This window comes from Drosophila kikkawai, chromosome 2L (assembly GCF_030179895.1).
Source record: "Drosophila kikkawai strain 14028-0561.14 chromosome 2L, DkikHiC1v2, whole genome shotgun sequence".
NCBI classification, from domain to species: domain Eukaryota; kingdom Metazoa; phylum Arthropoda; class Insecta; order Diptera; family Drosophilidae; genus Drosophila; species Drosophila kikkawai.
Window position 1 is genome coordinate 22,331,804 of NC_091728.1, and position 27,738 is coordinate 22,359,541.

Below are 27,738 nucleotides of genomic sequence, written 5' to 3' on the forward strand. Positions count from 1 at the left end.
ACCGCAAAGGTAACTTCGAAAAAAAAACGATTCTGAGGTAATCGCGTTTAAAGTTTCAAGTTTGTTCCGGCCGACGTGCAGGTCGTGCGCTATAAATAGCTACAACTTCGGTTCTAAAGCTCCGATCGTTATGAATTTTTGTGAGAGTATTCTCAACAGTATATACTTGAAGAATATGCAATAAAAAAAAGTCGATTTTTTATCATCACAACTGTATATAACCCCTTAAAATAGTAAATAAATAAACGATACTCAACTTTTTTAAGTATATTTGTATACAAAGTTCAAATATTCAGGCGTTTAAACTGACATTTTTTATGGTATTTTAGTGGTATATTTTGAAATATGAAATAGTATATTTTAGTATATTTTTGATGGATAAAGGTATATTTCGATCTGTCCGGCGCGGTCACACTCATTACTGTTCCAAATGAAACGCAAAAAGGTTCAATATTTACTTCCTCCAGCGATTTCGGCATTTATTTTGACGTAAAGATGGCTCTATAGATTGTGCGCAAGCAAATCAAAACGCACCAAGGTGCCCCAACACACAACAAAATGGAAACGTATAAAAAGCAAACGTAAGTACGCAAAAATCGAACATTCGGAAACGCTAATTTCGCAATGACTCGCAAACACACACACTGCCGCACTTTGGCGTTGCACCGTTTCTGGCGCTGCAAGCATGTGTGTGTGTGCGGGCTTGTACGGATTCTCGTTTGGGCCGCAACGCAGTGTTAACGTGGCATATACAGTTGCAAATCCCATTCCAAATCCAAGGCAATGGGGCATGCAACCAGGTAGAGAAATTGGCTGACGCAATATGTGCCTGGAGTTGGGCAATCCGCCTTGCAACTTGCAGCACGTGCGAACGCTGGATGATGAGTCACACTACAGTGGGCTCTCCTTACAAGGCACACAATTACTAGAGTCTATTAATTGTTTTTTTTTTTTTTGTTTTTGTCTTTGAATTAAATCCGTCGTCTTATTTCGGCCCCTTAATTATATAGTTTGCGTTGTTTAAAAATATAAAATTTTAATATGATATCAGATAAATATTATAGAACTAAAAAATAAACTATTTTAGATGACACACATACCGACGTATTAGGGCAGGCCCGCAGGCACACTCGTAGCCAGCGATTAGATATGAGCGTCTGAAGTTTAAGTTTAAATTTGATTTTCACATTATTCCGTTGAATTTGCTCAGAATTTGGGGTCTGAAGGGTTGGCGACGGCTTATCAGCATGACGATGCACGCGATTTTGTTTGATTCGCGTCTTCGAAGGGGGCTCAGTGCACATCAAACAGTGCGGGCCATGCAAGTAATGCTCATCAAATAGTGTAACAAGGTTTAACCTGTTGAACTCTGATCATGATTCGTCTTTTTTGCTATCTCTTTCAGCGCCATCATGGCATCCTCACAACAACAAGCACTTCAACAACAACAACAACCCATTGCATTATTCAGTCCGGACTTTTCTCTCTCAACCCAAAGTATATCATCTGTAACTTTCGATTTTGACTATTCTGACTATGGACACAACATCATTTCACCAAACTATGGAGAGCTTGCAGCTGCCCAAGGAGCTTTACTGGGACCTCAAGCTGGAGCCGCAGTCCCCAACATCGGCGGCGGCTTCCTCCGATCTGTTTGCGCTCACTGAGCCAACAGATGCCGAGTGGTTGTATGACGATAACTTTGCAAATGGTCTGTGCTTAATAATTGCTATTAAAGGATAAAGAACTTAAGTTTACTGTTAATTTCCAGGCATTTCAATAATTGGCAACGGCGAAGATCTGACCCTGGACGAGGCAGCTTCATTTGAGCTGCTCAGCGATGAGGAGTTCGTTGTGGAGATCTTTGACCTGAAGGATGAAGGTAAGCTCACAAACTCAGCATACAAGAAGTAGAGTTCTTTTCAAGGGAGAAAAAATTTTATAAAATTTAACAAAATTTAGGGTAAGCTTTAAGGCAATGTGAATGAACTATTTTTAAATAGTTTGACTTTTAAGTGAGCTATCATTATAGTCCTTTATATTTAAACACAAATATGGTTAGCTTTAAAACTGAATCATAGTTTATTAATAATTTTCTTTATAAACTGATTTGTTTTTATTTTGAAAGAATACTTCTTCTAGTTCCCCTTTATGTATTCCAATTACTTTCTAAATTCAAATAATTATATATGCTAAGGTCTATAAAGAGATGAGTTATTCAAAAGATCCCGAAATAAAACGTAGACGCGTCTTATTATAAACCAAACGAAATAGTATACAAAAAAAAAAAAAACATCAGAAACAATAAAAATAAAAATTAAAAATGCAGTTGAACTTTGAACGTCTGCAAAATGCCAAGCGAAGCCCGCTCATCAGGTTTCTGTTTCTCTAGACAATATTACAATTCGCATGTTATCTAATTTGTTTGCTTTGTTTTTTCTATTCACTTTAACGCACTTTTCTGTCTGATTCGTTAAGGGGCACGCCAATGAAATCGTTTTGGCCAAACAAAAACAAGCCGAATATTTCCGAGACTATACGTAAAATGTCCCCCCCCCCCCCAGACAGTTAAAGTTGGGAAACCGGATTGTGGCTCGCTTTGTTTTCGTTGGCGTATCGCTGGTATCTTGGTCAGCGTAAAGTTGTGCAGGTTTTTTACTTATTTTCACTGCGTTCGTTATAATAATTGTTTATAAACGCGGCCCACAGCCACCTGTACTGGCCAATTGCTCGGAATTCATAAAGGCCGATGGAGCGAGAAAGAGAGCAATGAAATTGTAAGCAGTTTCTGAGCCTTTCGCTTTGATTGATCACGCGCCAAGTGAGTGATCATTGGCTCGCTCTTCAACGCGCTCTTCGGAGATCTCTTTCTACTCTTAAGCTGAGCTCAGCTGAGGCTCTAAGAGAATATCGCAGATAACAGCTGCTTGAGTGTGCTATTTCGTAGAGGAATTGTTTCAATTCTTGGCATAGCTGAGTTCTCTCCTTCTCCTTTTGACCGCCCAAACAACATCAAACCATTCGAATTGCCATGCTCGTAATGTTGGCCTGAAGGTTAATCGCTTTTCGGTTCTGGTTTGCTGAAAATGTAAACCAGAAACTTAACCTGCAGATAAGTTCATGGATTTATCAACTTGTGCGATCAATGAACCATTTGACGCAGTTTTTGTATGGAAACTTTATGGTTTGGGTATTTTTAAACAGGACTGAGGAAACTTCTTTGTTTCAAAATGTAAATTTATCCCCTGGAGACGTGCCCCCCATTTTCGGTAATATCTGCTCTTTGGGGCTTGGCCAGCAGCTGTGAAATGCTAAAAATATCTTTCATCCGGAGAAGAGAGCAAGGGTTCTTTTGGGGTTTCTATACATACTTACAAACATGTATCAGTAAACATGGTTTCATATCACGGAAATCACATTATACCACAGTTGCTAAGCGCAGCAGTCGGACTTCAATCTGATTTCCATGCTCTGCAGGTTAACCCGAGTTCAATGCACATCGCACACCACCTGAGACATGAGAAGTATTAAATTGCTTGGCAGCAGGGGGGTGAGAATATATATATACACTACTGGCCGAAATAATAAGTACATGCGTATGTGGTTTGTTTCAAGTCCCATAAAATTTGCAATACATTTAAAAATTTTGAAGATTTGTGTAGATTTGCTGAAGAAACATGGTCTCAGTTTCTAGTATTGACTTGCCACAGACTTCCTGCTAGAATGCCAAAAATAATAGCGAAAGTTACCTAAAACGAGTGTGGTTTCATTGGATACTAATCTAAGTTTACTTATAAGAAGAAAGAAGTGAAAAATATCTAATACGTTTCGAGTTTTAGGCTTAGAAGAATGGGTGTACTTATTATTTTGGCCAACCCATTTTCATGCTTTTTGGATAAAATTGACCCCTGTCTCTAAATTTGAAATGTAAAATCCTTTAGGCAGTTATTTTTATTATCTGGAATAAGTACGGAAACTAAAAATAAAGTGGGTTTTTTCCTTAAGTTTATCTAACAAATTTTATGGGACTCGAAACAAACCACATTCGCATGTACTTATTATTTCGGCCAGTAGTGTATGTGGAGATTTGTGGGGTCGATCGCCGAAGCGGGAGTGAGGGGTAATTGACTGTGTACAATATTAAGGCACAGTTGATAAAGCTGTTTAAAAAACAAACGCTTAATAGAGGCTCCTCTCACCAAGAACAGTGGTTTGGTAATGTTAATGTACTATTGAAACCTGTGAAAGGCTTTGAACTCTTTTTGAACTTGGCTAAATAAGCTCAAAAACTAACGACCATAAACGAAAAGCTTCTCTTTTACTAATTATTTACTAATTTATTTACTAATACTACAAAATAAAAACATTTTGATATTCCATCTTATTTATAAGTTGCACCAATTACCAATTTATTATATTCCTTTATTCCAGTATTATATTTAAAATGTTTGAATTTGTATTAGTAAATAACATTTGATTTTATTTCATTATAATATTAATTGTAATTTATTGCTGCAAAGCTTATTTTTAAGAGGAACGGCCTAAACCTTTTTTAATAGGAGTTATGATTATAAGAAAGTATTCATTTTAAAACTTCAAATATCAAACGGTATTATTCAAACTTCTTGAAAGTTCGAATGCATCTAAAGTTTTCCCAGCGTTTCACCCACTTTTACTCCACTGTGCCCGAGTCCGTTGCCTCGGCTCGTGCTGTTGCGCTCGGGGGCTAGCTTGTGGCTGCTGATAGCATCTCGGGCTGGGAACAAACAACAAGAGATCGATCTGGCTGCAGGGCCCGATCTCTGGTTGTGCGCTCTTACCTCGACCGATCTCTCTGTGGAGCGCTCCCGCTGGGGGCCGACCGCCAGTTGGCCAAGCAAAAACCTTACTCGCTTCGCGATCCGCACTCAGTTGAAATCGTTACTCAGTCGCGAACGTTCGGATCGAAACTCGGCTTTGACTGCGATCGCACCGCCCCGCCCCGCCCATCACCTCGTCGTCGCCGTCTTGGACAACACAAAGAAAACTGCCCAAAGCGAACGGATACAATAACAAATACGCGGAGCAGCACAAACACACGTCTTGGCGTTTTCGAAACGCAAAAAAGACAAAAGGAAAAATATTTCAAATTTGCGCCCTAAGGAGCACATTTTTTAATGGTTCTGCAGCAGATTGCCTGAACTGCACACGGAATCGGAGCTAAGGCCCGCCCTCCCCCCACCTTTTGCAACGGCGCCAAAGAAAACGAAGCGAGTTCGCTTGAGGAGATTGACAGCTGGGCACCACTATATGTAGCCAGCCAGAAGGGAGAGCAGACTGGACAGCCCAGCCACGAGATACACGCGATACCCTGAACATTCGAGTCCAGGCGTTAAGGACTTTGTGAGCATGATACCACACTGTGGATACCGTTACATGTGGAACCGTGAAATTGTGATCAATTCGCAAAAGTTGGTGAAACGACGCTAAACAAGCAAGACTGTCCACCGGAGCTGTCCACCCACATTGCGGCAGCAGTTGAGTCCCAAGGACAGGAACGGATACAGGAATCAAGGGACAGACACAGACACAGACACTTACTCCAGACTAGAATTTTTCTGCCTTGGAAACTCTTAAGATACTTTCTGCCACGTGTTGAGTTATTGAGTTATTTTCCATTATTTGTATATTGATTTTTTGTTACGCTATTTACTCGGCCTAAGTGCTGGACCAACAGCCAGTCGACTGTACATTCAAAATTGACTCTGTGATTTTTTACCCCTTCTATTGCGAATATTTCTAAAAAATATATCATATCATTATTTACGAAGCGCATCTCGTTAACACTTAGCAATCTTAGGTTCTTGTCTAATTCTAGGTACATTGATTTTTGATCAATATTATAGTAGTTAAGGTTCTTTTGCCCATTAACTTGATTAGTTTAGACTAAAAATATCCCATATATTGGGCCTTTGTTTATTACTTTTTTTCTACTGCCTGTACTTTTACTCTACCGAAACTTAAGAGACAATTGACCTTACCATACATTCCACATCACGATTCTCGCTGCTGCCGCAAACATGAGTACATATATATTTATGCAAGCCTATGGTTAGTATAGTAACTCTATGATTTATATCCTTTTATACATATTTCAGTAATCCTGGGGAAACTTATCGTATATTTGTAGTCACAGAATCAAGTCTGCAAAAATCCTTTTCTAATAATTCTAAATTTTAATTGCTATGGCATTCCCGGGCATCTTTAAGTCGACTTCGTTCAGTCTGACCCACTGCATCTTATCATGTCTGGCCACTTATCTGTGCGAGGGAACAGCAGCCAGTGCGGAGATACGAGACGAAACAGTTTCACATCTCTCTTTCCCCGACTTGACTGCACAGTGTGGACAGATGAGACTTTCCAGAGCGCTTTTTTTGGGCAAACTCTGGGCTGGGGTGGTGCAGGCTGGCTGCTCCTTGATGATGACTTTCCGGTCGAGCGGGTTTTAACGCCAACTTGCTGCTTCTTACTTCTTTCATTGTCTCGTTTTGATCGCTTTCAGTTCAATATTTATAAAATTCATTTGCATATTATGACTGGACTTTGTGTGTGCTCCGGGTTGCCCGCATTTGTTTTGCATTTTTTGGGGCGCGACTTGAGAGAAAAACAAATAATTTGCCATCTTCCACAAACACTGAGAGGGCAAACTGTTTACTAGTAAAACACCGAAGCTAGACTAGACATTTCTAGATTTTGTTCTAGCATAGATAACCTCTAATCCGATTTTTATTGAGACCTGTATAACCTTGACCTAATAACTATGTGCAAAAACATATGCCAGAAGGATTTTCCACACGAGTCATTCAAAGTAAGAAACTATTAAATATGGGAATTTTACATTCGATTCCTTGTAGATCCCCAGAGATCTGGTATTGTGTTTTCCTAGGCAAACCAAGCCGCAAGTCTCATTGCACATTTATTCGTCTACAGAGGCATTTTGTGCGCCAAGGTTGTTGCTAATCATGTTCCCATTAATTATTAATACTTATATATATTTTTTTTTCAAACGATTGTGCGCGGACTGACGTTGTACTATAGTCCCGGTCGTCTCTGTGCGATATTTGCAAAATGACAACCACGTCCGCGCTCGATTTAATCGCTCTATTTGGCTTTACTTTATGAACTAGGAGTCGGGGTAAGACTTAAGGAACTTTAATTTGAATAAAAACAAAGAAAAATCATAGGATTAAAAACTATACAAGTACAGGAACCAAAAGACAACTACAATATTTTTCAAGAATTTTTAAAAACTATTTGTATTTATCTGATTAGTTAATAATTTATCTGAGGTATTTATTAGGCAAGCGAATACCTTTTTTAAGGACTTTTTTCTACAGATAGTCAGTCTTTAGGTTCATAATCCTCTACCCACTCTACTCACATTAATTTCCATTTCAGCCATTAGCAACAACGTGGAAAGTATCACTTTATTTCCACGACTGTTAAACAAAAATGCATACTACAATTTAATATTGTAATAAACCAGGGCTAGGCGTGGCAACACAACAGTCTCTAATGCGAGATTTTTATGTAAATCAATTAATGCAGTTACAGTTTGCTCTGCTTTTACGTATGCAAGCGCAGCTGTTTGCAAGGAGATTGCTATATGGATGGGAGTGGGGGTAGGGAGGGACAGATTGATCGACGGGAAACTTGTTATGTTAATGGAGAATCAAGCTGGGGGAGAGGTGATTGTCTGGACTGGCGGCCCCAGCCCAAGGTGTCGCTGGGTCAATTTTACAAGCCAAACAGGTGTTGCCACAAATGCTTCTCGAAGGTTGTAACAACGAAATCTCGAACTCTGGAAAAACTCTCTCTCTCCTCGTGATTTGGCCATCGACTATCATCAAATTTATCAAATAATCAAAACCGATGTCGTCGAACTTAGTTCTTTTCAATAAAAGCGAATTGAAAACAACTGGAAATCAAACGTGTATTGAGGGGAAAATATGCCACAATCAATATGCAAATGTTTACTAGAACGAGATGCGAGCGAGCGTTCGCCGCGCGTCCTTCACTTCAATGGAAATAAGTTTCAATTGAGAGTGTGGAAAAATATAGAAAACAACAAATAACTTGTGTCGGAACTACGACGCATTTGTGGCTTAATAGACGAGGGAAGTAACAAAAGGAAGTTGACAAGGAAAATGGTAGATCAAGCTGTAAACTATTCAGTAAGATAACCATAGAGTTTTTGATATTCATGAGATACATACTTAAATCGATTAGTTAAGTAAGCCAGTTTTTTTATATTGTAAAAAAGAGCTTGTAAAATGGGCTTAACCGTTTTGATCATTAGAGCGATCAACAATATTTAAGATCTCTCTCCCTTTTGTTACGCTTTTTCGTTTTCTTTTGTAAATCCACATTATTGTACTCGGAGAGAGCAAATGCGAAACTTTCTGAGAGCGCGTATGAAACGAAGTTGCTCTCGCAAGAGAGGGAGAGAAATGAGAAAGGACTTTCCGTCAAGCAAGTGGCACCAAGAGAGCAATGTCCTCTCTCGATCTTTAACTGAGAGATAAATGACGAAGGCAAACAAAGACGTTACTTTGCTTCCGTTTTCTTTTACTTTGCAAACTTTTAGAGAAACTATAATTAAATATGCGAGTTTTGTTATATATTCTTATAATGGTGGGCGATAATCAAGTAATTGAAAGTGTTTAAAGCTCAGCTTAAGTCCGGTTCAAGTACAAGTTATTAAATTAATTAAATATTCAGCTATGTATTATAATATTTATATAATCTAGTTTCAATTTCTGCTAATACCTAAAAATTTCATATATAAATAATATTTCAATTTTTCATTCTTCACGTAGAATGCCTCCTGGACCAAAAGGCTCCTCTGAACTGCATCGATTATGACACAAACAGCTATCAGCCCAACATTGATGTGGTCAGCCAGCCGATAATACCCGTAACCAAAGTACAATTCCCAGCATCCTCTCCTGCTTCTCTGGTGGCTGCCTCCGAGTACCAGCTAGGCGATTCCCCATCTCTGATCCTGCAACAATTGACGCCACCCCAGTCGCCGCCCCAATTCGATGTCTACAAACAGCCCGAGCCCGTGCTGGTCAAGGCCGAGCAAAAGGTGGTAAGTTATACCTGAAAACTTAACTGCAATTTTTCTGAAGAAAACCCTTACATTTTACAGCAATGCTATGCCTCGGATGCTGCTCCCGCAGCCACCTTCAACTTCAACAACTGGGTGGGCGGCAGCGAAATTGCCCGAGAGATCCAGCTGGTCGATGATATTGTCAACATGCGTGCTCAGGAGCTTGAGCTCTTCAACGACGATTGCGAATCTCAGGCCTCGTCCTCGCTGGACAGCAGCAGCGGCGTCAGCGGACTGAGCGGCAGCATTGCCGATGCGGATGAGGAGTGGCTCCCAGAGCCGATCAGCAGCAACAGCTCCTCGCCAGCCCACACATCCGTGGAGGTTGAGAAGGCGGCGGTGCAAGGCCCAAAGAAGCGTACTCGCACCTACGGGCGCGGCGTCGAGGATCGCAAGATTCGGAAAAAGGAGCAGAACAAAAATGCGGCCACGCGTTATCGCCAGAAGAAGAAGCTCGAAATGGAGAATGTTCTGGGCGAGGAGCAGGTTCTATCGCAGGAGAACGAGAAGCTGCGCTGCACTCTGCGGGAGCGTCGGAACGAGATGCGCTACTTGCGCCAGCTGATACGCGAGTTCTACCAGGAGCGCAAACGCTAGGCTTTTTCATGTCTCACCTTTAAGTTTTCTTGTCTCTTTTGCAAAGTTATAGTTATCGTTAAACCCCAAGCCTCCCCCAAAGTCTCACAACAACCCCACAACTTTCTGTAATACACAAATTAACACACCAATAGTTCACCAACAATCTAAAAAAATAACAATGTACGCAGCCCGTCTTGGCCCCCACTTTTTGGCACTAATGACGAGTCCCCGCACTCCGAATAACCCCTTGCCGGTGTGGGCCATGGACAAACTGACATCCAGAGCAGCAAAGGCCAGTGTGTCGCTTCACTGAGACACCATAATATGCACTATATATCAAAAACCCCAATGAAAACCTTTTATTGTTGCATAAATTGTTTATAAACAAATTACCCTCTGCTGCGGCTGCTGTACATTATTTTGCTTGATTTTAATTTTGGACATTGGTTAGCCTCTTGACAAATAGATTTACTTTAATGTTTCTTTCTTAACAATAAAACATATACAGAATATTATTCAACGTATGTATCAGCAATAAATCAAAAGGGTTTTCAAAAGAAAAATGAGTTAATTTGTATTTTTGGGGAGTTTAATTACGAAGATTGGTCTTAAAGTTTCCTCTACTTCTTTCAGATGATTCCGTTTTTACAAAACTAGTTAAGCTTCGGAGAGTTTTTTGGGAACTAATAGTGACGCTAGCTTAAAACTGGGCATGGCAAAAAATATGGATATAGAAATGGATATTTTAAGGTTGCTATATATGTACGATGAAATAAATTATTATTTCATATTTTATTTTAATATTTACCGATTTTTGTACTTGGTCTATTTTGAAAACTTTCTGTTAGAGAGCTTTATAGCTCAGAAAATAATTTAAAAAATAATTAAAATTAAAATTAATTATTTAAAAGACTGCTTAAATGCCTAAAGAAGAAAGTAAACGAACTTCGGAAAGCTGAAATTCATATACCCTTTGCAGTTTTTCATAGGATCATTGTCATCGAATCCAAAAACGATCATAACTAAACCCAAAAAGCATTAATTTTCATTTGAAACGCTTTTCTATGCTAGTTTTTTCTAGGTTAACAAATCAGCATACTTTTTTAAAATTATTAAAAATTAAAAATGTTGCCAATTTTTCAGAATTTTAACGATGTAGCCTTAATCAAATTTTGAAAAAAATGATACAAAAATTGTTTTTTTCTTGATATGTCTAGGAAGACTCTCCTGTTAATGCTGATCAAGAATATATATGATTTATGGGGTCGGAAACGACACCTTCAATGTTTTACAAACTTCTGACTAAAATTATAATACCCTGTAAACAAACAATTATAATAGTAACAACCTTAATATCAGTAACTAAATATTTAGATTTTTCCTTTGGGATATAGATCGATATTTATAGATTTTTGTTTATGGTTTATGTAACTTTTTTAACAAGATAATATATTTATATTAAAAATATTTTTATTATCTTGTCCGTTTCGATAAATATCAATCTATATCCCATATGAAAAATCTTAATATTTAGTTAATGATATTAAAATTGTTTCTTTTTAATTGTATTTTTTTCGATTGAACACCAAGATAAATAATTATAACCAACTTAAATATTGTATTACTTTTTATACAAGTTAATATATGTATATATTTTCCTGTTGGAAAATCAACTAAACTTGCTCAGTTGAAAAGTTAATCACTTTACAAAAACTTCGCTAATATGTAATTAACAAGTTTTGTGAAAGTCATTCACTCCATCTTGTCAATCCACCATGTTGTCCCTACTCCCTACTGAAGCAGAAGGACGTCTAAAGTGACTCCACTATGTGGATAAGCGGATTAGGATTATGTCTACATATAATTATGCCAGCGCCAAGAGCCTCGCCCTTGGAAAAAGGTGCATTAAAATTGAATCAGAGAATGCCAATTAATTGGGGAAAATTGCAAATGCTGTGGAGAAAATAGTCAAAGATGGAGATTGATGCACTCGAAATTGTTACACGGGGAGCCAGACGGAGGCTGGGAGCGCAGGGGAGCGTGCGAAACCAAAACAATACAATTTCTCACTGCCCGCACGGAGACTGTGATTGGGGTTGGGATATGGGAATCGGCATGGGCTGCTCTGGGATTTGCACGCCAGGACATTTTGACTGATGAGCCGGCGACGTGAGAGCCACACGACTTGCCTGGGCTCCACTGGCTGCTCTACCCACTCCCCCTGGCCCGCCATTTTCACTACTAAACTAAATTTTCCACATCGTTAATTTATATTAATATGATTTCTGTGTCAACGGTCGATGCGCTTGCCGTCTAGAGCTCGCCTTCGATGTCGCTGTGTCCTGAGCTCCGAGCTCCCAGCTATGTCGCCACTGGCTGACTCCCGTCGCGTATGACAAGGCGGCAGCGACGCCCATGGAGGTCGCCGGCGCAATATTTATCTAAATTGTTATTTTTCACACTCACGCAGTTCAATGAATTCGTGAAAATTACGTTTGGGACTTTGTGTTTGCTCTCGCCGTAGCCGACCGCCGCCCCATCGCCGGCGACACTCTTCGATTCTTCCGAGTGACTCTTTAAGCGCTTGGTTAAGTATATTGGCATAAAATTCAATTTCCCTCCTTTGTGTTAATCCTGTTATTAGCTCCCGTCCGCCGGCAGAATCCTTTTTGTTCGCTCCCCTGAAATGCCAGCACGGAGGCATTGAGGAAGCATCGGAGTTTCGCGTCTGGCGGCGGGTCGGGAAATCTGATTTTCTGATGAATGGCGCTCCTGAAGCCTAGACCGTTTGGGATCGATTTTAAGGGACAAATTTGGACTACATTTTAAAGGGGGGAATGGTTACCATTTGATTATTTGTATTGGGAAGACTTGCGGTTCATCTTGATGGTTTTGGAGGAGGCTTAGAGAAGTCGGAACACCAGTTAAAGTTAAGTAAACAATAGAAAATAAGCTATAGATATTAGAATATTCTAGTTTTAGTTCTGATTTAAATGTCAGTACTTCGGCCCGGAAGATTAGTAATGGACTGCATCTCCCTAGACCATTCCCCCATCCAATTATTTTTGCGGCTTCCGTTTCATATCAATTCACATTCGTATATGCTCCTGCAAAGAATCATTTAGCCAGCAAATCTGTTTGTGGAGTGTAAAATAAAACCGCTCGCATGCTACCAATCCCCCAGAGTGGTTGGGCTGTCGAGGAGCTAACGGAGATGGAAATCAACGTCATCGTTAAATTTAATTAGGCATCAAATGACCAAAGAGCCGAGCTAAATCAAAAGCCAAATGGCCTGAAAGTGACCCAAGTGCAGGCGGGATTCCGCCACCCTCGACCCGAAAGGGGGTCGCGCAACACTTTAAAACACAATTAAAAGTCAAAAACGTCACTGTAAATGGAAGCCAGTGGGCAACCCTCTAAGGACCGGAGAGTCGCCAATGAGGCGCCATAGAGAAAGTGCCGCGGCGGGGCGGAGGACATGACACTCGTTTTACATAACATTTAACAAAATTATAATGAGACGCAGAATGGATGCGAGGTGGTGGGTGGGTGGAAGCTTAACCCCTGGCGACTGGCGAATGTTAATGAGATGGACGTGTGAGGAGTATATTTCATTATTATTTGTGCCTTCGATTCCATGAGATAATCTCGCCCGAGCACCCACTGTGGTTTATGTAATGGCTTCTGCCATCAGTCAGTTAGTAACCACATTAGGCAGTCCATTAGAACAAATTCAATTTGAGTAAAAGTAGTAGTACATCGGCATGGGTATGTACTCATGTAATTATCACGCAACACAAAAATACACAAATTGGTTTATCTCAGCAAGAAACAACAGCATCCCATAGATGTTTATAATTACAGAGTGGCCAAATGGAAGAGCTCTGCCAGAGGGGTATTTTCTAAATTGAAGTACTAATCGTATATGTAAAAAAACAAGTAAATGGTAGTTAAGTAAAGGATCTCACATTCTTAGAAGTGAGACTTTAAAGATCAAAAATAAATCCCTAAGATAAGCATACCTCTCATACCTCATACTCAAAGATACCTCATCGTAGTGATAAAAGCTTCTCAAAATACAAATAATATTTATTTAGTCATTAATGAATTTTTGGGGGTTGGAATGATGATACTCAAATGGAATGTTGAGAAAAGTCAGCAGATGATTGTCTGCATTTTAAAAGGTTTCTTGAATATGCTCAATATTTTGATTGTTAAGATTTAATTTATTAAATCTTGACTTCAGCTAAAGTCTACAAAAACTTGTTTCTAATAAAACTAAATGTTTATCCTTTTTTTTTTGTATCTTCCATTTTATTAACCCTTCTTTTCGTTTCTTTTAGAAACAACTTACAAAGCCAACTAATTTTACGAACCAATGCAATTGTTTGATTTTTGGCTTCCCACTTTTTCAGCGCTTTTATCTAATCGCATTGAGTGCGAAAAAGTTATTGTACCTTCTTATCGCCAACCAGCACACACACACACACAGGCAAGCGTGTACCCAATTTTCACACATTTTCCATTTTCATTTTCACCTTTTTTAGCCTGCAGCCATAAAAATAAAGTTAAATAATATGTAAACAATGCCAAGTCAAGCGGGTTCAGAGGCATTCGAAATGCGGGCCAATATCAATTCAATTGTGTTGTTTATGCCGTGTAAATGAAACCACGAAAAGGGGATGAAGTCAAAAGGGGGTGCAGTTTAAGGGGTTAAGTTAGCTTAAGTGGAACTGAACATTGTTTTTGATGTTTATTAGCTATTTTTAGGAATTTACGAAGGCTCTTAGGTCAGATGAGGTAAGAAACAAATTGAAGAATTTTTAGAAGAAAATATATTTTAATTTAAATTTTGTAAAAATCTAAAAATATATAAAAATAAATTTAAAAATAAAAATATAAATATTCTAAGCCCAGTATCTTTAAGCTAAAATTTAATAGGAAATCTGCAATGCTTCTCAATCACTTTATTCAACCGTTTTTCCGTCTCTCCCACAAATTGTCACAGACAAAATCAAATGCAATTTCACGGCTATTTGAATGGGACCAGAGAAAAACTCTCCTCCTCACTGATGTATTCAATAATGAAATAAATGAGTGCAATTTTCAATTTGCCACGCAGATGAGCCACAAAACAATGTACAGCGCGGTGGCATTGCCACTGAAAGAGGCATGCACCAACTGCAGCGTGGCCGTGGACATGGGCTTAAAGCCGAGTGCATACAGTTGGCAATTGGTGGGCTGGGAGTGCATCGTGAAGTATGCAACATGTGCAACAATTAGCGGTATTCCAGGACCCCTCCTCCAACGGCATATCTTTGACATTTACACATAGCCCTCAAAGTTCCCGAGTACGTGACATTTGGGCAATTGGCTGTTGGGCCTTTTCAAGTGGCTGAGAGGTACTGCATCACATGACAGCCGCTACACTGGGAAAATTTCACATTTTAATTTTAGGGACAAATTTGGACATTTTGGCATTGATTTTGTATATATTTTTTTTTCTTTGAGATTAAATTTAAATCAATCTCGAAGGGTTTTGAATATTTTAGCATGTCTTATTCTTTATAAAACCCCTTTTATTGCTCTATAAACAACACCCCTTTTCCCCCAGTGTATTATGCAGTTAGACAGAATCTTGTCAGGCAATTGAAAGAGTTCGCCACGACTCTTCAAGTTCTCCCCCTCTAAAACATAGCTTTCTCTTTCGGAGAAGCTCAACAAATGTACATATAATTAGCCGAGAGCGAAGCGTTCCAGTTATTTTCCCCCTCCGGGGTGGTTTGCCAATTGAGCAATTGAAAAGGCTTCAAAAAAGAACATACTGTCATCGCAGCAACATCCTCCTCCTGATGAGCAAACAAAAGGCGAATAAAAATCGCGTCACTTGAATCCTTAGGAAAATCAAAAACAATTAAAGTTTGTTCAAGAAAAACAACAAACAGAACTCATCAGAATGCCGCCTGCCTCCCCGCTCGGTCATGTGTGTAAACATGATCCATTTCCCCACATTTCTCCCGCCCACTAGCACACCCATACAGGCACATTCGCTCCCACACGCTTTCCCTTCCAAACTTGCACACACTCTCACCGCAGCGAGCCGAGATAACGTTGCCTACTTTTGCGCGCTATTCGCCAACGCAAACACTTTCTGCGTGACGTCGTTTGACGTTTGCCTCCAAGTTCCTGTCACCACCATCGTCTCTTCCCCGAACGGCCAAAGGCTTTATACAGCTCCTCTGACGCTTCACCGATAAATAAATTTGTACATTTGGTGTAAATGTAAATAGATTGTTCTCCCTTTTGCTCTAATACACCGCGAAAAAGGGCACTTCAATAGCCATATCTAAAAATTATATAGAAAATATGACTCATTTTTGTTACTTTCTATTAGAATTAAGAAACTCGGTTGTTTATATCTTTCAGAGCTCGTAAGTTTCACTCAAACTCAGCAGAATATAGACAGTTTGCTTTTTGGAAAAATCATTTGCCTGCAATGTACAAGTAATGGGAAACGTAAAAGTATATTTTTATTTCTACTCTGAAAGAGCTCTCCATTTCTCTCTCTCCGAATAGAATTAATTAGAATCAAATAAGAACCAAAGAAAGAAGAAAGCGAGTGTTTTATTTAATGTGGTCCTGAGACCGGAACCGGAAACGGGTTGAACCGAATGTGCGAGCTCCGATTTTCTTAAGCAAACATTTATTTAAATAAATTATTAAGACTTTAGATATGACTTACGACTCATTCAGCCATCTTAAATCCTGATGTGATGATATAAAACAAACCCCTTTGATTAGAGAACTCTTTATTAAGAACATAACAAACATTTTTTCTCCAGTGTATTTGCAAGTGTATGTGTGCCCCGATGGGTGATTAAAGGGTGGCAGCGTCTGCCTCGAGGGCGGGAAATGTGAACTACGGGGTGGACCAGGGGGCGTTGCTCATTTGCGGCCTGGTCAAAGCGGCGTCAGTCGGACGCCAAGGCGAACTGAGCCCTCTCATCCGCTACCCATACCGACAGACTCAACACATTGTATTTGTTGTGTTGGGCGAAAATTAAAATATGCATTTGATATACATATATACACACACTCATGTGTGTAGGAGTGAGGAGGAGAAGGTGGGCACATAATGTGATTATGAAGTGTGAAGCCGATGCCCTTGACGTCCTACCGGAATGTGAAAGTGTTGCCCAAACTAATGGGAACCTTATCTCGGCCAAACAAATTATATGAAAACTTATTGTAGTTAATTTGCATATCTTAGTGAAATAATAACATAATATGAATAAAAGGGGTGCCTTCTAAATCGTTGTACATAGATTTTAAATCCAAAGAAATTGTGTTTAAAAATATATTAGAAATTGATTTAAATTATAGAAACATAAATTTACAAACAGTTTTTCGCACAAAATATTTTATGGAATACCTAACGATACATTTTTCATTCATTTTAAACCAGACTTATTTCAATTTATTTGTAAAACCTTCGAAAAATTACATGGTAATTCATTTAATTTGTTGGCTTAAGCAGACTTGGCCGAAAGTATAATGAAGACATATTTACCATTAAAGTTAAGAACAACTTATGTAAATCTTGAATGCCTCATTAACAGGTCTGCCACGAATGCCTATGACATTCGATGGCTGCGTAACATCCTCAGCGGCCTGGTCCAAAGATAACTTGGACCCAGAGTCTCGTAATCCGCCATCAATAACAATTATCCGTCGTGTCATTTTCTAGGTGCAAACTGGGAGCCATCAAAGGCAGGCGAAAGACGTCATTGCGCGGTTGGTTCTATACTTTCATATCCTATCCATTCCGCCGGCCAACTTTCCCCCACTTGCCATTCCGGCTAGGACATTCCAATTAATAGCGCTTCATTGAACTTTCTCCCGTAATTTAAATGCTAATTTTTCAAAGCAACCTTTTTATACCCTTGCAGGGTATTATAATTTCAGTCAGAAGTTTGCAACGCAGTGAAGGAGACCTTTCCGACCCTATAAAGTATATATATTCTTGATCAGCATCAACAGCCGAGTCGATCTAGCCATGTCCGTCTGTCCGTCTGTCCGTCTGTCCGTCTGTCCATCTGTCCGTCTGTCCATCTGTCCGTCTGTCTGTTTCTACGCAAACTAGTCCCTCAGTTTTAAAGCTATCTGAATGAAACTTTGCATATAGTCTTCTATATGCTCTCACTGCTATATATGTCGGAACGGGCCGGATCGGACGACTATATCATATAGCTGCCATACAAATGTTCGATATATTTTTAGAAAAAAAATTATAACTTTGCTGTTTTTCAACATTTTTGCACCATTTTTTAGATATGGCCACTCTATATTATTTAAGAATTTTGGTAAAAATTTTATGAAAATCGGACGACTATATCTTATAGCTGCCATAGAAGCGATCGGCAAATGTATAAAATATGTAAAGCTGGGAATGTAAAACTGTAACTGTCAAACTGTAAACATAATAAGTATAGGTAAAATGTAATGAAACTCTGTTTTGTGAGTGTTTTCAGCATTTAAATCTATAATATAAACATCGAAACCAATCTGCAAGGGTATAAAAACTTCGGCGTGCCGAAGTTAGCTTCCTTTCTTGTTAGATGTAATTTTGTTGGTTTTGTTGTTTGGATTTTTATTCAAGGCTCACCTGCAATGAGTTTATACTTTTTTTTGCTACTAAAGTTTGATTATGAAAATGATCACAGATCAGGCGGAAGTTAAACTTTGATTACATTAACATTGTAAAGAAGTTAAGGGTGTGGCGTCGTGGCAGGCGTCCACATGACGTATGCGCAATATTTGCCTTGGCTTTATTTTTAAAATGCTCGCCTCCAACTTTTTAATCACACCAATTAGCAGCTCTTGAGCCACCGAAGCGAATCCAGCCAAAGGAGAAGGAGGGTTAATAAATATGGCAAAGGACGAAGGACGAGGGAAAGCATGCTAAAAGCCGCCTTTCATACATGCTGCTTGTACATATTCCCCCTTCCGGATCGTTAAATCAAAATGTGTGCTATAAATTCTCTCCTTTTCCATGGCCCACTGTGTAAATAATAATTATTTGCACTTATTTTGTTTTCCCTTTTTCAAGTGAATCCAAAGACTTAACAAGCATCGCTGAGTAAATACCAGTTTTCTGTAAGGAAATCCCTTGAATGTAGAACCAAAAGATGTCCTTAAAGAGAAGCTATTTTTAAGAGTGCAAATATATTTATAAATAAATTATAGTTCGAGGTTAAAGGCTTAAAGTCTGCTGATGTGCAGTTTGTAAGGGCTTGAAATTTATAGTAAATTCGTTTTTGTGATGCATGTTTATAGAAACTATTTTAATAGATTTTAAATTATATTAAAATTTCCTTAAAAATCCTGCACAACCTACTCACTTCTCCCACTCTTGATCGATTTGGCCCCAATATTTATCGGAAACCTCAAATTGCCTTCCAGCCCCTCCCCCAACTTCAGGAGAGTAAATATTACAAGCCGATTATGTGAGAAGTATGTGTACGTCAGTCGGGCTAGGCACTGCGTGCGTTTGCCATAATAAATGTAAATATGCCAACTGACTGACCAACCAACCACCACCTCCTCCTCCTGCTCCTGCTCCCGTCCGAAATACTAGGGGTCGCCATCAGGTCCTGTGCTGCGGTGATCGGCGGCAAAGGGCACAAGGATGCTGAGCAGCTGTTGACGACGACAAGAAGGACGATTTTTTTGCTATTGACATTTGACAGGTCGCGTAGGATGGCTTGCCCCCGAGGGCAGGCAGCCGGGTGCTTCGTCTACTTAGATTTTCTCGCTCGCCCCCTTCTATTTATTATTGCCTAACAATATTTTCTCTTGTTTTAGCATTTTTAAATAACCGCGGGTGTGATTCCCCTTGCCTGGCTTAGCACCGACTTAGAGGCCTGATGGCTACGATTGAGGAGTGAGTAAGAGGAGAAGGAGTACTGTGCTCTCTGCCATGATTAAATTTGTGTCTTAAACATGTTAAAGTCGATCGCTGGCTGCTTAAAATGCCGGTCGTGTGGTGAAGACTTCTCTCCTGATTGCATTAAAGGCGTTGGTTGCTGCGGCGCCTGGGGTGGGATTGAATCCAGTTCTGCGGTTGCCATGATTGATGGCTTGACGGGGGCGCGAGAAAGGAACAGATTAACAACGAAATTATCCTATTTAATTTGTAGCTACACACGTTTATTTTAGAGTCTAATTTTGTTATTGTCTTTCTGGAAGAGTTTGGTTATGAAAAATTTCTATACTTTAAATCATAAATAACTTCAACCTTAACAAATGTTCTACAAACTATTTCTCTTCCTTCAACCAAATATATTTGCAATATTAGAGCACTGTTTGCTCCTAGACGAAATGTCGAATACAATGATAGGTTTAATAAGTTATGGGTAAAAGGACTGCAGTCAGGATGGGTCCAGACATGCACAACCAACTGTTGATGGGCAGCGAACGACCTCGGTGCTGGCCGCAAACGGCAAAAACTTTGCTGAATGGAAATAATCAAAAGGGCCTTTTTCCGAGGATTGTAAGCCGCTCTCGGCTACACTTGCTGCCTTCGCAGCTCCTTCTGTTTTTTCCTTCCTGTTTATTATTTCCCCATTGGACCGGAGGAAAAGGGGTGGTGGCAGATAGTACGCCAACGCTTCTCCTGCCGCCGCCCTGTGATTTACATAATGTCCTTGTCGACAACAGCTACCCCGGCCCACATCCCTCGGAATAGAGTTGCCAGTTTAAAAATATTAACTGTCAATTTGCATTTGGCAACACTTGGCTGAAGAGGAATTTGTGAACAAAGGGGACGAAGGATGGGTTGGGCTGCAAGGCAGTGCACTTGCCGTCGAAGTTAACTTAAGTTAACTCTTGACTGCCACGAGTAAATATTGTCCTAAAAATAAATATATTTATTTTTGGAATTAAGCGTGGAATGTATTTACTACCAAGTTACGTTAATAGTCTTCGTTTTATTCTCTCTTCCGATTTAAAATCATGTAGAGAACTTGCCGCAGCAAGAAGTATACAGTGCCAAACAAACAGACGGCCATGGCTATTTCTAATCGGCTGTTCAAAGTTATAAAACCCTTTAATCGAAATCAAAAACCGTAGATGCTTCTACGGAAAAGATAAGCAACAACCAAACTGCGCTTACCCTGCGTTTCATAGCAGAAAATCCCATAGCTTTCGCTTCCCCTTAAAAGTTAATGCACAACTTTGCCATCCTTTAGTCCTTCAATACTTCTGTCAATATTAAAAAAAAACCCTTTGACTAAAATCAAGCAGAAAAAGTAGTCATATGAAAACCACAAAGACACACATGCCTTGGCTGGGGAAACTCGCAACATTCGGAAAAGCTAAATAACTTTCTGGCAACATTTTATTATCTGTCGACAATAGTTTATCATGAGATAAAACCCACCCGATAAGGACGTAAGCACTGTGATAACCAACAGCAACAAGAGCGTGGACAAACAGACGATAATAATAATAACAGTATACAGTATACGGCCGGGCCAGCCCAGGCAATCGGAGTTGGTAACAAAGGAGCTGGGAAGTCATCCGCGGTCGAATGCAGGCCGCTGAGAGAGCAACATGCGTCAGCGGGACTAATCAGGCACCCATCCAGCCCCCATACTCCCACCCTGTGCCTGTGCTGTGCCCCTGCCCCTGGGGCTCAATACCCCCCGCCCGGAGTTGGGCCCGAGCACGTGGTGTGCATGTCTAGAAACTCCAAAACACAAGCCACCCCGTTGGGCGAATGAGCCTAATGGGGTGGCTTTGCCCCAGTGCTTGTGTGTGTTAGACCAGGATAACGTGTAATGTGATAAGGACTACGACGTAGTGCCCTTCCTGTTGATTCTTTGTACTTTGGGCATATTGGTTTTGAGTAGGAATTAATATTGATATTGAGGGTTTAGAGGTATCTAAGCATGAGAAAGAGGTGTCCCTACAGCACACACAAAGTATCTAAGAAATTACATCTTGTGGATGTGTTATTCCAATTAATAATTTGTAATTATAGTTAAACAATGCAATGTTATCCTTATAAATAATAAGAAAATGAGGTTCGAATAAGAAATGTTTATAATAGAAAATAATTTAGAATATTTGTTATAGTTCCAAACATCTGTTCAGGATTATGTAAAAGGGATTACAGTTTTCCAATATATTTCACTTTTACTAGGTAACAATTATCCCAGACTCTGCTCTGACTTTCTCTCTCCCCAAAAACAAAGTTAACGAAACTCACTCAGAATTTGACTCAGACTTTGAGCCCGTTCAGGCTGCTCTCCATTCGCCAGTTTGGCTTCGCTTGGGGCCTTCGTGCGGGTAGAAGCCCCAGCCCACCCCTGGGCGGTGGACTTGTTGCTCGCCTCGGCGCTCCTCGGCGAGGCCTGTGATTCGCCTTTTGGCCTGGACTCGGGTCTGCCGACGCCGTAGCTTCGTGGCTGCAGCCATTCCACAAGTGGCCGTCATCCTCAGCGCTTCCGCGTTTCCGGTACTCGGTGGGCGCTCAGTTTCGATACTTGGTTCAGCGCGATTCGGTCGTAGCTCCAAAATACTTTGAAAAATATTCGAATTGTGCTGAAAAACAAGAGATTTACGATTTGTAATTAATATTTCCAAAGAAAGAAATAGTAAGGTGATTTTTAAGACAAGCGAAAAATGTGTGATATGATTTTTAATACCATACAATAAAAATATTATTGAATTTACCAAAAAAATAGTGTTGAAAAAGGTGTTTTCGTGATTCTGTGACATGTACGCTCAAAGATAACTTATTAAGCAGAACAACTTTAATTCATTAAAAATTAAAAGTAAGTTAAATATATAGTTAAGCCATATTTTGATAAAACTACAAGGAATGAACACAGGGATTTCTAAGTTATAAAAAAGTGTACTTTTGTTAATTAATAGGTAGCTAAAAGTTCAAGAAATCCGACAGTACTGTGCTTAAACCATTTTTTATTTGGTAAAACTTCTGTGAAATTTTTTTTAAGTATTGTAAAAAAAGAAAAGAAGTTCAGAGGTTTTGGTGCGCCCTGATACATGATTATCTTAATGGAAAGAACAAAACCAAAGGTGTATTAAAAATAGTTATTCTTCTTATACAACTTCGATACATAGTTTCATTAGGTCCAATACTCAAAGCTGCCTTTGGAGTCATTCATACTTGACATAGCTTCAACCCACTGGAAGGCTCCACAGAATTCCCAATACTTGTCAAATGCAGTGCCTCATTGTGGCAACCTTGTGTCGACCCACGCACAGAAAAGGGCAAACAAAGGCGCGCAAAAGTATGCTTTATTTACTAGAAAGCGTAATAAATATTACACAAGACCAGGTGCTGGCTGCCGGCTGCATTGCTAAGATCCTCAAGCCCTCCGGCCATCCTCAGACAAAGGAAGCTGCAATTTCAGTGCAAACGCCACCGGCGGCAAGGAGTTCGAGCCTCCAACGTGTTGGTAGGATCTGCATTTAAGGCCATCGGATGGCGACAAATCGGCGACTTATTGGACCTCCCGCTATTCCCTTCTCTGAATTCTTTTAATACCCCTTGTCGGTCCATTACATAAAAACCAAATTTGATCTCAGTGCAATGTAACAGCCTTATACACTGCTTAGGTGAAGAGTCCAAGGAGTTTGAGAAGCGATTGACTTATTTTTTAGGGTGATATTTTAGAACGAGGACTATATAAATTAGATGTCTTCATTTTGAAGTTATACAGATTATTTAGGTTTAATTTTTGATATATTTTCTAAGCAACTTAATACGAAATTTCCGTTAAAAATGTTGCATTCCCAGAAAAAGTATACCCAGAAATCGCATATTCCCCATCTTCGAGGCTGGGAGAGACCCACCGCTGTGTTAAGCTTTGTGTTGTAGTCATTTCTCTTAACATTTCTTTTAAAGACCCCAAAGAGTCTAGAGCCCAAGGAGCTGTGTTGTCGTTAAATAATAGCGACACTTTTGTTTCACTCAACGCCGAGCGGGCAAGAAATGCACCGCAAAGTGCGCGTTTTCTATTACAGCAAAGTCGATGTTTCCCTGTTTCCGTGTCCGCCGCGTGTCCCCCGGATATCCGTGTCCACTGGTCTGTCCCACGCTTTAAATGCTTTAGCCCGTTTCCGGGTCAAATGCTGGCAGCCAAAGGGCGTTCCATAACCATAACAACGACAACGCCGCAATGGCGTTTCATCGGTAACCGTTTTGCTCGCAGCTTCATTCTTCTTTTTAATTCAAGTACAATGCAATCTGTTCACGCCGGCTGACCCTTGGACCAGATATGACTTCCAAGAAGGGCACCAAATTATCCTTTTCGCTATTAAATAATGTTTGCAGCTACTGATTAGCGATGTTTTAAGCTTTTTAAGGGGGTTACAGAAGTTAATTAGTGGATTATATTACTAACTTGCTGGATTTAATACACAAAAAGCCAGTCTAGTTAATAAATATTTATATTGGATTAAAAAAATAAACTCTCAGAAGAGAAACAAATATTCCAGAGTAATAAATATTGGTTATATCCAGTATGAATGCCTGTGGAACATACCCACATCGTAAAAACTGATGTAATAAAATCGAATCAAATAACATTAATAAACGAATTCTTTTTTTTTGCCTTTCGAGATAATTTTTGAGGGAATAATATTGGATATGTGTCATCAAGCCTAATTTATGTGTCAAATAGTCACGTGTAATGTTCAATGCAGATAGCAAATATCGATTTCAGATAAGGATTATCAAGGAATAACAATGATAAATTAGTGGGAAGTTCGACACCCAAAAAGAGTATAGAGTTTTTATACTAAAAGTTTGAAAGGATATTACAGGGGAAACTGTTATTTAGTTTTTACCATATAAATTATAAGCTGTTTTTTTTAAATTAGATTTTAATTTATACTGAAAAAGAGTAAGTATCCTATAGCGGATATTTTTACAAAAATTTGAGAATAATCGGATGGTAAACATGGACTAACCCATTCATTAATCTCATCATTTACCCCAGAAGATGCGGATTTTTAAGCAAGTTTTTAAAACACCTGAAAGGTTATACATATTACAAAGAAATTGAAGTAGCTTTTGTAAAATAAAAATGTTTTTGACTTAAGCTTTAGCTTAAATTGAGGAAGTCATAAATTCAAAGTCGCGACTTTAGTTATAAAATTGTTTATACAGAAAATATAGAAATTCAACAACTTTAAGAAACAATCCTAATAATAAATTCTGACATGACAAGTTATACTTAGGATAAAGGATAAGAAGATTAACAGCGTTGTCTGTGTCTGAGATCTTCCCAAGAGTTATATGCTAAGCACTCGGATCAAACTCAAATATTATACATAGAACTTTATATTATGATATACAATTTTAGATAAATTTACCGGAACCGAATCTTCATTACTTTATAATATTACAAGAGAATCTCGTACACTTTACTAAGATAATAGCTAATATGACAACGATCTTGCTTACAAAAATTAGCTTATAAATGTTTGAACGAATAAATGAATGTTGATTGAATGAAAAAATATGAATAATAATTAAATTTAAAAAGATTAACCTACTAACTTTGTTGCTTAGTTAGTTCAAACTAAGACCGTCCATTTTCCAGCGGAATATTCGCTCACAGTGGGTTCGGATTTGGACATTTCCCTAACCATGGATGCCACTCAGCTGACCGAACTGATGACCAGTCATGACTTCATGCAGTTACAGCAGCAGTTGCACCACAACAACAACAATTACAACACGGACGGACACAATGGTCTGTCGCCAGAATCGGCGGAAGGCAGTACCCGGCCGGTGAGACGAGCCACCAGACGCACCTCACAGGTAAGGTGGTGGGAGATTCCCTCATTTCAGACACTCCAATTTTCCCTGTTGACTTCCAGGTAAGCAATAACACCTACGACCTGGAGATGACGGACTCCAGTTCGCAGAGCGACGACACTAGTGGTGGTGGTGGCAGCAGCAACGGAGGCGGTAGCAGTACCACCAATACCGGCCATCCGCCGGGAAGCTCCCAGGGTGGGCAGGGATCCCTTGGTCGGGGACGGAACCAGCAGACCGGCTCCGGTGGCTGTGGATCCAGTCTAACGCCAAACAGCGCCAACTCCAGCTCCTCTAATGCGAACGCCAATGCCAATCGGCGGCGCAAGGGAGCGCTGAACGCCAAGGAGCGAAACCTGAGGCGACTGGAGTCCAATGAGCGCGAGCGGATGCGGATGCATAGCTTGAACGATGCGTTTCAATCGCTGCGCGAGGTCATCCCACACGTGGAGATGGAGCGTCGTCTGTCCAAGATAGAAACCCTGACGCTGGCCAAGAACTACATTATCAATCTGACTCACATCATTCTGTCCAAGCGCAACGAGGAGGCGGCGGCCATGGAGCTAAACTCCGGGGCCGTTGGTGGTGTACTGCTCTCCAATCTCACAGCGGAAGGCGGTGGCGTTGGTGGAGCAGCAAGTGGCACGGCTGGGAACTCCAGTGCCACAACGCTTTGCTTTGAGGACGCCCTGGCCAACGGCGGGGCTTTCGATTGCGCTCTCCTGGCCGCCAGTGATGGCAGCTTGCTGAACGCTGCCGCTGTGACCGCCACTTCCACGATGCAGAGCCTCCAGCCCCAGGCCATGCACATGCAGACGCCACTGGAGCAGCAGCAACAGCAGCAGCAAGGCACTCACCTTCCGCCGCACCAGCACCAGCAGACGATGCTTGGCCATGGCCACATGGGAGCCAGCATGATGCAGTCGCAGCAGCAGCAGCAGCAGCCTACGCTCATACTCAATGGAAACACGGCTGTGGGCGTGGGCGTTGGGATAGGTGTGGGCGTGGGCAATAATGGCGCCAGTTTCGCGGATATCAATGACAACTTTGATGAGCCTTTCCGGGAGTTTCTCTAAGACATTGGCGAGGCGGGGTTAAATGATGAAGGTCTGTGGTAAATGGGGATTCAAGTGTGAATAGAATTTGTAGCTTAAAGGAAGAATCTATGATCAATCGAGTCCTTGTACACTCAAAGAAACAGATTGATGTATCTAACTATCGCTCAAAATTTTTAAGTATAATGGTTAAAGGTGGTTTCATCAACAGTCGCATCTTTTTGGTTTTATATGGAATGATTTGTATTGGAAGGAAAAGGAACTTGGTTTTAAATAGTATGTTTATAAAATTATATTTTTTTTCCAACACCTTTTGTTGATATTTATTTTTTAAATAATAATCTTATATTATGCCTTGACCCATCTAGAACAGAAATTTCTTCAGATTCTCTAAAAAAAACCCCAATCCTCTGCCTGCTAAAAAATGAATACAATGTTTAACAAATTAAAAATATTTAAAATAAATTGCACAAATTTAACTCATCCTGAAATATCAGTAAATTAAAAACTAAGGTTAATATACGTATTTCGAAATTAAAGAAAATTAGTAATATGAAGAAAACCGAATCGTTTCGGGAAAAACAAAAATATTTCAATATAAGTTAATTAGTCAAAGTAAAACTATACAATTAACCACTGTTAAAGCATTGAGAACTAGTTTATAAATATTTAAAATTATTGTATTATGCATATTTGGCAATGTACATAAACATTATTATATATTCAAATGTACAAATCGGACGAAAGAAACACCAGGTGCAAGTCGAACATTCTTACTTAGTATTCATCAAATATTAACAAGTCAGCAAGACTTTTAAAATTATTTTAAAAATGTATCCTTAAGGATGTCTTTAGCTGGATTTAAATTCTTAATTTCTTACTTTTCACACTTACAAATTCAGCAATTTAATATTTTTTTTTTGTAAACTGCTAAATTTAATTTAAAAAGAAAATTATCTACATAAAAGTTCGACTTTAGTGTGTGTGTCTACTGTACATATGTACAATTGTCAGCAATAGCAACAAAAACATGGCATCAATTACCGTTAACTAGCAGTCCTGGCGACTGAGGAACAACGGTCGCCGGCCAAGTG

The 27,738-nt window shown here is 39.7% G+C and overlaps 2 protein-coding genes across 4 annotated transcripts; both read left to right on the forward strand.

Moving 5' to 3' along the window:
* Nucleotides 1–406: 406 nt before the first annotated feature.
* crc (bZIP transcription factor crc) lies at nt 407–10,299 on the forward strand. 3 transcript variants are annotated; one of them, XM_017161055.3, is made up of 5 exons: nt 407–581; nt 1,406–1,711; nt 1,772–1,882; nt 8,859–9,130; nt 9,194–10,299. In XM_017161055.3, the coding sequence occupies exons 2-5, from the start codon at nt 1,537–1,539 to the stop codon at nt 9,749–9,751; spliced, it is 1,116 nt and encodes a 371-aa protein (XP_017016544.1). In that variant the 5' UTR covers nt 407–581; nt 1,406–1,536; the 3' UTR covers nt 9,752–10,299. The 3 variants fall into 3 exon arrangements, with proteins under 3 accessions (XP_017016544.1, XP_017016543.1, XP_017016545.1); XM_017161054.3 differs by having other exon boundaries at nt 408–581; nt 8,859–9,133; XM_017161056.3 differs by lacking the exons at nt 407–581; nt 1,406–1,711; nt 1,772–1,882 and adding an exon at nt 5,938–6,090 and having other exon boundaries at nt 8,859–9,133.
* A 15,047-nt stretch (nt 10,300–25,346) lies between these two features.
* On the forward strand, nt 25,347–26,960 carry dimm (basic helix-loop-helix family member dimmed). The gene is made up of 2 exons (XM_017161011.3): nt 25,347–25,592; nt 25,652–26,960. Exons 1-2 carry the CDS (start codon nt 25,419–25,421, stop codon nt 26,663–26,665), a joined length of 1,188 nt encoding a protein of 395 aa, XP_017016500.1. The 5' UTR covers nt 25,347–25,418; the 3' UTR covers nt 26,666–26,960.
* Nucleotides 26,961–27,738: the final 778 nt, after the last annotated feature.

Excerpts from the sequence above, each read along its gene's own strand:
- crc (XM_017161054.3), top strand. The coding sequence starts at position 1,537 with ATGGACACAACATCATTTCACCAAACTATGGAGAGCTTGCAGCTGCCC. Across the intron at positions 1,712-1,771 it reads TGACGATAACTTTGCAAATG|GCATTTCAATAATTGGCAAC; the intron begins GTCTGTGCTTAA and ends GTTAATTTCCAG. Across the intron at positions 9,134-9,193 it reads TCAAGGCCGAGCAAAAGGTG|CAATGCTATGCCTCGGATGC; the intron begins GTAAGTTATACC and ends TACATTTTACAG.
- dimm (XM_017161011.3), top strand. The coding sequence starts at position 25,419 with ATGGATGCCACTCAGCTGACCGAACTGATGACCAGTCATGACTTCATG. Across the intron at positions 25,593-25,651 it reads CCACCAGACGCACCTCACAG|GTAAGCAATAACACCTACGA; the intron begins GTAAGGTGGTGG and ends GTTGACTTCCAG.